At 36.9% G+C, this 12,160-nt stretch overlaps 1 protein-coding gene across 4 annotated transcripts in view; it reads right to left on the bottom strand.

The window, feature by feature from the left end:
- Nucleotides 1–12,160, bottom strand: part of KIF20B (kinesin family member 20B) — a 38,272-nt gene that overhangs the window by 14,612 nt on the left and 11,500 nt on the right. For all 4 annotated transcript variants that reach the window (XM_032695270.1, XM_032695269.1, XM_032695271.1 and 1 more), the window contains 9 exons: nucleotides 11,271–11,433; nucleotides 10,012–10,266; nucleotides 9,134–9,273; nucleotides 8,378–8,528; nucleotides 7,220–7,445; nucleotides 6,572–6,633; nucleotides 6,248–6,367; nucleotides 4,582–4,747; nucleotides 311–1,499 (listed from right to left, as the gene is read on the bottom strand). In XM_032695270.1, coding sequence (XP_032551161.1) covers nucleotides 311–1,499; nucleotides 4,582–4,747; nucleotides 6,248–6,367; nucleotides 6,572–6,633; nucleotides 7,220–7,445; nucleotides 8,378–8,528; nucleotides 9,134–9,273; nucleotides 10,012–10,266; nucleotides 11,271–11,433 — 2,472 coding nt within the window. The remainder of the gene's footprint in view (nucleotides 1–310; nucleotides 1,500–4,581; nucleotides 4,748–6,247; nucleotides 6,368–6,571; nucleotides 6,634–7,219; nucleotides 7,446–8,377; nucleotides 8,529–9,133; nucleotides 9,274–10,011; nucleotides 10,267–11,270; nucleotides 11,434–12,160) is intronic.

Consider the following 12,160-nt stretch of genomic DNA (forward strand, 5'->3'; position numbering starts at 1 on the left):
AACTGTATGTGATTTCTTTCAGAAAGGGTATGCAACAAACCTATTAGAAATCCACAAATAATTAATTTCCTTGTATGCTCCTATTCCCCCACTCAATAGTTCCACATGATTTAGATCTATATTTTTGAAAGAATAAACAAACAGGTGGGGAATTCAAGTAGTGTATTGAAACTTCTCAAAGAAGCAGTTTGTTTAATCAAGTTTACAAACAAGAAAATGTGTTATGTCAAAATAAACTGATGTTGACATATGGGATTTTTAACTTAGGTCTATTGTCAAAGGGTTATGAGTAATCTCATTATTTACTTACAATTCTATAGATTGTATTTGCTCATTCTCATTTTTCTCCTTTTCCTGAAGAGCACGTTTCATGTTCCCCAAGCTGTCTGTCAACTGCACAACTTCATCCTTCAGATTTGCTTCTTGATCATTCAGTTCTTTCAGTTTTTTGTCTGACCTGGTACATTTCTCTTGGAGAGCTACCGTACTACTTTGTAGATTTAAAATAGTAGATTCTTTTTCTTTAAGTACTTCTTCTAACTTTTTTATGCTGTCATCTTTAGCTTCCAATACACATTCAAGATCTCTTATTTTTCCCTCGCATCCATTAACTTCCTCCTGAAACTGTGCAATTACTCTCTGATCTTCTGCAGCCTGATTTTCAAAATCCTGAGTTTTCTTCAGGATTTGCTCTTGTAACTGACTCACAATATCTTTTTCCTTTACAGACCGATCATCTTGACTTGTAAACTCATTTAATTTTATTTTTAGTTGATTACTGTAATTCTCACTGTCATTAAGTCTCTTCTTTAAGTCTGCAACTTGTTGAAGCAGTTCTTGAATCCGATGACTTTTTTGTGAAGAAGCCTTAATCATAATTTTGCATTCTTCCCAAATGGTTTCAATACTGCGGTGAAAGGAGCTCTCCTGTCCTAGATCTGCTGTAGAAGCAGTTTGGAACTGCATAGATACAGGACTCATTTGAGCTGTCTGTGGTTCATCTTTTTGAGGGTCTAAGGAGTCCTTTAGATTAACTAAATCTGTATCTAGAGTGTAAGACTCTAAGTGACATTTATACAACTCATCTACTTGGGACTGCATTGTTTTAATTTGGGACACTTTATCAATTATATTTTGTTCAGCAGCTGTTACTTGGTTATTTAGCTGAATAATCTTTTCTTCTTGTTCCTTATTTACTGCTTTCTGTTTTTCCAATTTGGAAACAGTCTCCTGATAGTCAGCTTGACATTGCTGAAGCTCTTCACTTAAGCCATAAGCCCTTTCTTCAGAAGCAGACAGCTTGAGATGCAAGCTTGTTATCTGCCAACTTAACTCTTCTTTTTTATTTTTTTCTCTTTGGCATTGTTCTTCAAGTGCAGCTATCTGACCTTCCAAGGTTTCAGTTCTTTCCTTCAGTGCCAGTATTTCTGCATAGGTCTCAGAATTATTAGTTCTCTTTGGATGAAGAGAGCAATTTTCCCATCTCCCTGTCTTATCTCCTAAAAACAAAAACAAAATAACATCAACAATAAAAAATATCCATAGAGCTCAGATTGATTAAAATCAATAGTGTAAGTCTCTAGCAATACAAACTGCAATTGCTCTACAGAAAATAATCACTGTCTGAAAACCACACCCTTACAGCATTTTGGAGTCTTGAAGTAGTTAAAGCCCTGTGAGCTGTTTTACTTGCAACAGATCCCTCTTGGTCTTCGAGGCATAATTTGCAGAAAGAGGTGTGCAGAAGACTTAAAAAAATATGTTATGGCTCTAGAGTAAGGCTCCAGCCTTTACTCTATACCACTAGCAGAAAAATCTAGCTGGTTTTACTAGTATTTATAACATCTATGAGCTAGATAACATTCACAGTTATATCTCGTTTCCACCTTCACTGGTTCAACAACCCCTTTAAATAGAACCAGCAATTACCCACCCTACATTTAGCAGATCGGTGCTCTTGTATTCTTTTCTGAGAAGTTTCATTCACACCCAATATCATGTTACTTTAAAAGTAAAGCTAAAACTCCAGCATGCTTTTTGTTTGATTTTTTTTTGTTTTGCTTAGTGTTTGGAACCTTCCCCTCTTCTTTGTTCAATAGGTTTCTAAACTAGATAAAAGGATAACTACTAATGCCCACACCTAATATGTTGCATATAAAGTTCTCCATGAAAGATTTATAACATATTAACCCAACTCCAAACTTCCATAAGTATTTTATTAGCTTGACTCTTTTTTTCCCAAAGTAATGAGCAATTCTAACTAAAAATCACACGTATTTCAGCACCTTCAAAAATGATTCTGGTTGTATTTCACACAACTGTTTTAGAATCCAGTTGTGTCCTTTTAGTGACATGCATTTTAGTATTAAATCAAGCCTGACTAAGGATTAGGTCATCATAACTATGTACTACAGGAAGATAGTATGGATTCTTGTGACTACTGCAACTACAGTAAGGTGGAGCTCAGCCGTCATCTCACTTTGGGAGCATCAAGCACATAGGTACATGTGTACTGCATGGAAACATCCTCTGAACAAATCCAGCAAGTTTTATAGTCTCTAATTTGAGTCACTAACAAAAACATCATGCTGAAGCAGTAGCAGCAGTGTTTTGGTATTTAGTGATTAAAGTCCCCAAGACACTTCTTTTCTCTTGCTTTTCTGTAGCTTTTATGTCCTAATAAGACACATCAAGTGCTCCTGCTAGATCAGCCACAACAGCAGGTTTACTGTGGCATATAAAGTCATACTTTTAAATCCTAAAAGATTAAAAACTTTGGATTTAGGAAATGGTTCTCTGAAAGCTCAGTTGTGTAGACAACGGAAAGCATATCAGACAAAATACCACATATTCCTCACACTAGATTGGAATTGTGCATACTTCACTAAAAGGGAGAGGTGTTGAGGTGCTTTGTCAAAACCTCTAGTCCTTAGCTTCAAATGACACTTACTTGGAATAGTTTTACATCAGAAATGCCCTATTGGATCACACACCATCAGTTGACTTAGCCTAATATTTTTACCTCCTTTTGCTACTATTGGTAGGTCCAGCCACTTCCTATGGAACTTCCCTGACATTGAAGAACTGAGACAATGCAACCCTCCTTAACCCTCTCAGTCATGAACCTGGTGGCTGTCAGCTTGTCTAACCATGCCTGGAATATGAGAGTTATCTGCCTCTCTCACCTTCTAGGGCAGTAAATATTAGAAGTTCAATACCCAAGGCAAGAAGTGCTTTGTTCATAGAATCATAGAATATCCTGAATTGAAGGGAGCCACAAGGATCACTGAAAGTAGCACTGCTCTCCAGCCTCTCATGCCCTAGTCTATATGTACACCCAGGGTTGCCCTGTTCCAGGTGCAGAATCCAGCACTTATCTTTGTTAAACTTCTCAGAGTTGGTGATTGCCTGGTCCTCTAATTTGTCTAGATCTCTCTGCAGGGCCTCTCTGCCTTCAAGGAGTTGACAGCTATCATCGGCAAACTTACTTAGTACAGCTTTGGATCCCACATCCACATCATCAATGAAGATGTCAAAGAGAATTAGGCCTAGGATGGAGCCCTGCTAAGCCCCACTAGTGATGGGTCACCACCCTGAGGTAAACCCATTCACTGTAACACTTTGCACCATAAACTTAAAACTGACCTACTACAATGAGTGTTCCCACATTCTTTTGCTGCACACTGTAATGAATGATAGTCCACCATTCAGTTTATTCACCGTCTGCAGCCTCAGTTTTCTGTGATCGTGTGAATTTCACAATTCTCGTTTTACAGAAAGAGAAGGCCTTTCACCCTTCTGTCACATATGCTTTCCATAGTTCTATGAGAAAGTGAAGCTGAGCTGGGTAGAGGCAGACAGCCCTTGTAAGTACCATTTTGTACAAGTCCCATATAGCTCACTTTTGCTTATTAATAGACTTTATTCACCTGATATGCTCACAGATAAAGCAAGAAAAGCGAAAGGATTGAAGGTGCAAGCATAAGAGCTGTACAAAATATATAATTTGTGAACTTAAAATAATTTGACTTCCATTCAAGTGAAAAGCTTTTCTCCTTTGCCAGCATTCTCACCTTGACCAGAGCTGGTGTGTTCACACTCATGGATACAGAATGAAACACCAAGTTTTGCAGCACATACTGTATGACAGAACAGTATGACAGAACAATCAATAAGTCATTGACACCTCTGAGGCTTGCTTAGGTAATGTTCAAAAACTTGAGCAGGAGATGCCACTTTCCATTAAGTCCAACAATAGCAAGTTTAGTACAAAAACTACTGTTAAGAAATTGCCTAAGAACTACAGCTGGGTCTGCAAGCTCATACACAGATGAGAAAAGGCATCAGAAAGGAAAGAGTCTAAAAACCTAAATTTTATTTAAAGCACTTAGGAGTAAACAATATAGGACCTTCTGTAAAATAGTTTATATTTACAGAACAGTTATTTCCGTTTACAGTTTAATGTAGCAGATCTCTTCCTCATAACGCGATGTTTACGCTTCACAGCTTTTTGCATCTGTTCTGGAATAGTAATCAAGTTTTTTTTGAAGACCCCCTGTTGAGCGACGTTAGAAATTGTACCTTTCTTTGTAGGTGGCTCTTCTTCCACAGTAGACTTATTTTCCAAGAAACGTTTTCTTCCCACTTCCAGTACAGTTTCCTCACAGCCCTTCAATTGGCTGCTTTCAATCACTTCATTGGAGTTCTTGTCTGCTAATTTTCTCTTAATGGTAGTCAGACTGTTGTCCTGTGTTAAAATAGCATCAATTACTTTTAAGTGCTCAATTGGTGCAACTTCAAAGGCTTAGTAGTTTTTTATATACAAATACTTTCACAAAACTATCTGGGTAAGGTGTATAGGGGTTGTCAGAGGAAAAAGTCAGTTACAGATCAGTTACTTAAACCAAAAGCCAGTACAACTTATAATACTAATAAACTCAATATTCTGCACTCTACAGGAATCAGAGCAAAAAACTGGGAAACTACAAAATGCAAGATTTACATGTAAGAGAAGTTAGTTTACCATCTGAAAATAATTTTCAATGTCAAGAGCTGACAAAATTCCCAACTTGTTCAAAGGTCAAACAGTCAGTTCTACAAGTTAATCACTTTCTTATCATCGTTGGCAGTTGGGAGCTTTAAAATCCTTTAGCAATGCCACAAATCATTTCTGTCATGACATATCTGATGCAGTTTGAAAGCCCAGTCAGGTCTGCCATACATAGATATCTATCTGACTACTCTATTAGACTTGAGATTTGTGGTCACGTTTAAAATTTCATGCCACACAGTCTCATAGAAACACTGGACAGTTAAAGCCTTGCTCTTGGAAGAAGGAGTAAGAAGTCACCACAACTCTCATCACTCTTAGATCATTCATACTATTGAAAAGTTAAAGTGCTGTGGGGCAGAGAGAGAGAATACAAGATTAAGTATGGTCAAAGCTTTAAGTTTACAGTGGAAGAGAGAAACGGATCAGAGTGCTGACTAAGTTTCATTTAAAATCTTCTCAGAGTTATTTCAGGTTACTGGACATCAGGCTCAAAAAAAAAAAAATCTCCCCAAACCCCCTAACTGCATGTTTTGATCTTTTTTTTAAGCCTGTATACATTTAGTCAAGCTAGACTTCTGGCATTCAGGATCTATCAATAGACCAGACAGTTCTAAGTAGTATTAATCACATCAAAAGCAGATACCCATGTCATACCTGCTTAGTCCAAACTCTGCTCAGTATATTCCTATTATTGCTATTTATTCCTATTAAAGCAAGTGTGCATGCATGGTGGTGGTGGGTGGAATGTACTGATTTTTTATTTTTGTCTATTTACAGAATGACTGTTCTTTTCACATTATTAGTTTCTAACTTCAATTAAAATTGGCCTTTTGCTGCAACAAAACCTCCTTTTTTTCCTCTTTCATTCAGACAAAAAAATAGACAGTGACGCATTTCCGCTATTCTCACCGTTCAAGTTCTCACACTGTGGCTGTTTTTTTTTTAATGGCTCTTAAGAGTCTCATCAAGAATTCTCCAATAATAAGTTCAGACCACTGCTTCTGAAAGTCCCATTTTTCACGCCCCCACACACATTTTGCTGTGGCTTTAGTTTCAGTGCCAATTGACCTGCTACTATTTCAAGCAAGTAGCAAGTATTTACAGAAAATTTCAATTTCCCAAAGTAGTTAAGTCCATTATAAGCATACAGAAAGATTTTTTTGTATAAAGACAATTGAGATGTCTAAGACTTACATTGTCTTTTCTGGTTTCTTCTGAACGGGTCATCAAACCTTGTAGTCTCATAATAACTTTATCTTTTTGCTCCACAATACCTATTAGTTCTTGAATTCTTTTATTCTGTAGATTCATTTTCTTGGAAAAGAAAAAAAAAAGTAGTTCAGGTAGTGATAAATTGTTTAATTATACCATGCATTTAGAAGTAAGATTAGTTAAATTATGTTTGATATATGAAAAAAAAAAAAAAGGCTAGAAGCACACTGTAATAGCATTTTAAGTTATTGGAACTTAGTATTAAAGCAAATAATTTTGCACAAAGTTTTTTTATGAGAAACTTACCTCAGTTGCGTCTTTAAGTTGCTCAGCAGACTCATCCAATTTAATCCTCTGTGTTCCAAAATCTGTAACAGGAAAAAAGTCTGCATCAGGTAATCAGCCCTTACATAGTTTACTCAGTAACTCATTCTTTTGGATCTTCTGGTACCTCAGTAGTTTTTGAATAGATTTATTTTCAAGTTGACTTCTACTTATAAGACACATTTCAAAGTTGTTTAAGTTTTTTGAACAGGAAAATTGGGCCTTGCAACCCATACAAAATACAGATCATGTCAAAAGACCTCTGCTGAAATCATATGATGAGGTACTGCTAGTTTTTCCTCCACGAATGTTTCACAGGATACCTGAAAACACTGCATCAGCAAAACATAAGAGAAGTATAAGCATTACAATCAGGAATCAATAATTTGGATGTTTTACCCCACAATTCCAAAGTCTGCAATTGATAGTTTGAAGTTTTGTCTTAAAAATCGAATAACCAAGGCCTGAAAAATTGTTTAACCTGAACATATAAAAAAACCAAACTGATCACCACTGCTATACATAAGATTTGGTTCCAAAATCCTGCTCAACTAGATTACTATTTCTATTTCACAGCAGATAGTAATTTCTTTTTTTGTCTCTTTCACATCACTCCTAGACCCAGCTTACCTTTGGTTTTCTCTGCCAGCTGTTCTTTGGTCTCAATTAGTTCAGTGGTGATTTTTTCTAGCTGTTTTTGAAGCCATTCTATAGTTTGCTGTGGGTCTTCTAGGGACACAATGTATTGGTGTGCTGCTTCTGCCTGATTTTTTATATCAGTGATATCATTCTGCAGAGACTCAATAATGCCCTGAAAATCAAAGCAGATACCTGGCCCTGTGCTATATTCTTCATCCTGAAAGATAATTTATATCCATTTAGAAATGGCAAATAATTACACAAAAGCCATTATTTCTACAGAAAATTTGGAAGACCATTACAAATTCAAACTTATAAGTACCATTAATTCTGACTTCAAAACCATCTTGAAAGTTCATATGCATTTTGATTGCCAGTTTCTGTCTACCTTCACACAGAAGTGTCCAGTATCAAGTAACAGTTACTTTTTATAATATTTAATGACCCAACATTACAGTCCACTTTATATGTCCATAAACATATCACCTCCAACTTTACTATAAAAGCTAGCATTTTTTAATTCAATGAGAATATTGAATGAACACAGCAAGCAAACAGTTTTAGAAGGAATACACCAGAAATTTTCAGGTATCAGTAAAAGTTTGTGAGGTCAAGCAATTTTGTGGTAACTTAATGTGAAAGTTGAACTCAAAATACTGACTTTACATCTTTCTTCTTTGTTTTTTAAAAACAAAGGATTTCGAACTCACAAGAGACAGCCTCAAAGTAAGAACCAAGTTATGACTTAAGTGTATGGATAATTCTCATTGCTTCAGTTGTAGCTACAACTGCCCTGAGAGGAATCTGTGATCACTCCAGTGCAATCCATATATAGGGCCTAAGAAATCAGCTTCAAGGATTGTAAACAGGCACTTAATGCAGTGGATTTTATATCATAATTGCAGTTTTCCCTCAATCTCTTTGTACATAGGAATTTTCACTTAGTGTTGGAGAAATGCAGAAAACTCCAAAGATTCCTAAATCCCAAGGTTCAGCAACCCCATTATTAAGTGGAATAAATACATCTTGCTGAGGACACAGTTGCACTGCATGCAATTCCTTGAAACCATTCTTCTAATTCTTAAGAAATATCATGATGATAACAGGTAGTGAGTAAAAGGGACATTTAGGGAAGACAGATAAAAATACCAGAAGTCCAGTTTGCTCACTGCCAGGCTGATCTTCTAATTTCTTTTTTTCATCTGCATTTTTAGGATAACTATTTGCAAGTTCCTTGAAGATTTCCAGGCGTTTTTCAGCATTTTCTTCAAGCCGTGCTCGTTCATGATCAAGGCACTCTCTAGAGCAAGAAAAATAAGTCAGCTAAAAGCTAGCCAGTATCAGATGCAAAAAAGTTATAAATACAGTTGCTTATAAACAAAGATGCTTTCTTCTTTATTTTGGCACAGCAAAACAATACACAAAATAGTGCTGCTACACCAAAACAGAGGTATATTTCCCACACAGACACACCTCTAAAGAACAAGAGGGAGACAAATATATAGATTATGGATAGCACTTAACAAAAAGCATTTTTTCCTAAGCTTCTTGAGCCAGTATATCTGTTTGGAGTATCGCTAAGACCAAAGCAACCAAAGAATTTGCAAATGTCACTCCTACACACAACCTATCAAGGCAGCTCTCCTCTTAGAAAGAGCTCCACAGGAACGAACACTTCTCACAATTTATACACATACCCCCCTACCCATCCCACAGAAAAATCAAAGTACACAGAATTTTTCCTGACCTCATAGTCCAAACAAACTGGTACATTAACAGATATAGTGGAAGATAAGATCTAGTAGAAGAGTGTGGTCTCTTACAGCCGAGAGAGATTTAAGAAATAAGTGAATTTACTCTAATTTGCTTAACCAGTAACTTTAAAATCACTTAAAGCCAGCTTACTTGAAATCTATTTCCCGCTCAGCAAAATATTGGGTAAACTCTTGTATCACTTCTTCACGAACTTTTAGCTCCAGTAGTAACTTATTCTTCTTTTCAGTAATAAGTTTGTTCTTCAGCTCTTCTATGAGACTCAGCAGTGTCTAGAGTTACAATTAGTATTGAGTTTTTTGTAAAGAAAGTTTCCCAGAAGCGAAATTTTTCCCATTCCTTAAACACTACAACACTTTACTCTCCTGCTGGCAAAAGTCTTTTATTAGCTTATTCATAAACAGGAGGATTCATGAGTGGGTTGAAGTACCTGTTTGGTACTAACAGCAATTTTTAAGTTTGCACAGAGATGGCATTTACAAAGAACATTAAGTTTATAACAAAAAACTCTTGAAGTTATCTTTAAAAACAGGCTTAAGATCCACAGAATTTGGCCTTTTTTTCCAGATACCCATTTTTGAGGCGGTATTAATGAAACCAGCACAAAATTGTCTCTAATCCTCTGTTCCCTCCTGCTTGTCTTCCCTAGAAGTGACTGTTCCTTAAAGGACAGTTTCCAGAGTTTTCTTGTTCATAAAGTAACAAAGGAACAATCTTCTGAATTGCTAAAAACCAGGTAATACTTTCTGTGCATTGACCGTAGGTTACCAAAAGAAGAGAAAGCCAAATCTGTAATTCTTACTGCTCAGTCTGTACCTTGACACATTTCATAGAGTTTTCCCACAATAAGCACTAAGTCATAAGTAATCCACTTGTAGTTCTAAACACTATATTTAGGTAAGATAAGGGTGATCAGAAAAAAGGGGTGAGAGATGAGGGAAACCGGGATTAGAATACCTTGCTTCAAGGCTCCACACTACACTGAGTCTTAAAGTAGCCCTGGTACATACCATATATTCTTCTTTTCCAATAACAACTTTACTTTCTTCCTTTTCCTGCACTGCTTCTTCTCTTGATACACTGTGCTGTTCCTCCATCTCGTCACCATCATCTTCAAACACATCTTCCAAGGTTCTGTCCCACAGGATAGTGGCTCTTCTCCTTGAGATTGGCATTTTAGTGACATTAAGCAGTGATGATTCTCCTGCCAATTTCTGGTCAAATGACTGATCTTGGGGAAGAATAGACGTATCCATAACTAAAACCTATCCAGAAAACAAAGAACAAAGTTACTGGTATTTTTTAAAACCTCCATTGGCACTTTGAAGACATACCTCTTGCACTCTCCTATAGCTCTCTGGAGCATGTTCAGCCTATCCTCTACTCAGAGTCACTACTCAACATGGGTTTCCAGCTAGAGTACAAAGTTGTCACTTTGTAGTCTAACCTTTCCTTTGATCCCAAGAACACAAAGTTTCACTAGATGGATAACCTACAAGAGGGTTACCACCACTTGCACCAAGAAATTTCTCCATTTCCTCTACTTAGAGTTTCTAGTTACATTACAGGAATACCATCCTACAAATTCTATTTCTTGAACAGCTCTATCACCCTTACAGTCTGCTCCTTCTGGTCATGCACTTAGCCTGCCCAAATTCCAAAAGCATGGATCTAACTGCCAACAAAACTTTTCCATAGTTTTCATTAAGACTGCAGCACTGACCCCCAATACTTTCACCTTCTATCTTTGCCAAAGTTATATCACTGCACTTACTTCTACTCACTCTGCTTCCACCTTCCCGCTGAACCCTCTGTGAACACAAAGATGACCTTGCAAACTCTTTGGTACTCAGTCTATTTTATCAGTATTTCAGGTGAGCAATATTCCAAATTGAGATAGCAGTAGGATATCGGACAGCTAGAAGTGCTCCTAGGTGAAAGCATGTTATGACTACAGAAGAAATTTACCTAGATCTCAGGGAATTTCTTTCAAATATAGTTCATGTCTGGTTAGGCTGGACATTTCACAGGAATTGCAAATTTTCAGCAGGAGATGCTCCCACCCCCACACTCAGAAGGAAAAAGAAAGTCCCAACAAGGCCTTTTTAAAAGCTCTGGGAGATAAAGCCCAACCAGGAATAATTAGAAATATCATTGCAACATGACAGAAAAATCCAGTAACTAAATTCATATTCTCAAAAGCGAGAGAACCTGCTCTTTAAAGTAAATCGAAGTTATGGAGCAACAAGATAAACAACAACACACTTACTTTTTGCGCAATGGCCGAGAACTTTAGCACATTGAGGGTTTCATCATATGCTGAAGCACATCGGCTTATGTTTACTATCATGTATACCTTCCCCTTTCCACTGAAGAATCCTTGAAGGAAATGAGTTAACTTACTTTCCCGAAAGGGTATGTGCTGCTGCAACCTTTAAAGACAAAAGAACAGATGATCAGAAGTTTAATAAATTCCAGGCAGCGCAAGAGCTGTCCAGCCTGAAGATTTGAAAATACCTATAAAAGCAGCAGTCTTTAAATCAGTTAGAACTGTTTTGAACTAGATACAGTTGTTTGAAGAGCTTGTGTGGCTGTGGTGATTGCTGTTTTACATTTTTTTTCTGATACACTACAGCAATGCAATCAATGGGAGCACTTAAGCCAAGAGTGTTCAACATTTAGCCTACAGTAGGTCACATGAGCCTCATGCTACATCAAACAATACCCCATCTCTTTGTTTTCTTTTCCACATCCACAAAAAGTACTTATGTAGTTTTAGACATGCAGTATCCAACACTATCAGAGATCCCTTTCACCCCTTATCGTACCTCTGAGAACAGACAATAGCAAGTGTCTAGGTAAGAAGACTAGCATACATCGAACACACAGAGATACTTTTTAGAACTTTATCCCTAATCCCCCACAAGTTTGGCATGTCCTGAATCAGAAGTTGCTGCCTTGAAATTAACAGCCAGTGATGAAGTTTTTAATACTTATAGAAAGTTTTATAGGAATTCCTAAAACATGACTTTGCCACCAAACGCATTTTGGATGCATGACAGCTATTCAGTAACATGAATAGTGCTACAGAACTCAGCAAGATAGTGACACTCCTGCCAGAGTACATACATGGTTCAGAAGTACCTTTGCCACATGATG

Source organism: Chiroxiphia lanceolata, chromosome 8 (assembly GCF_009829145.1).
Source record: "Chiroxiphia lanceolata isolate bChiLan1 chromosome 8, bChiLan1.pri, whole genome shotgun sequence".
Taxonomy (NCBI): Eukaryota; Metazoa; Chordata; class Aves; order Passeriformes; family Pipridae; genus Chiroxiphia; species Chiroxiphia lanceolata.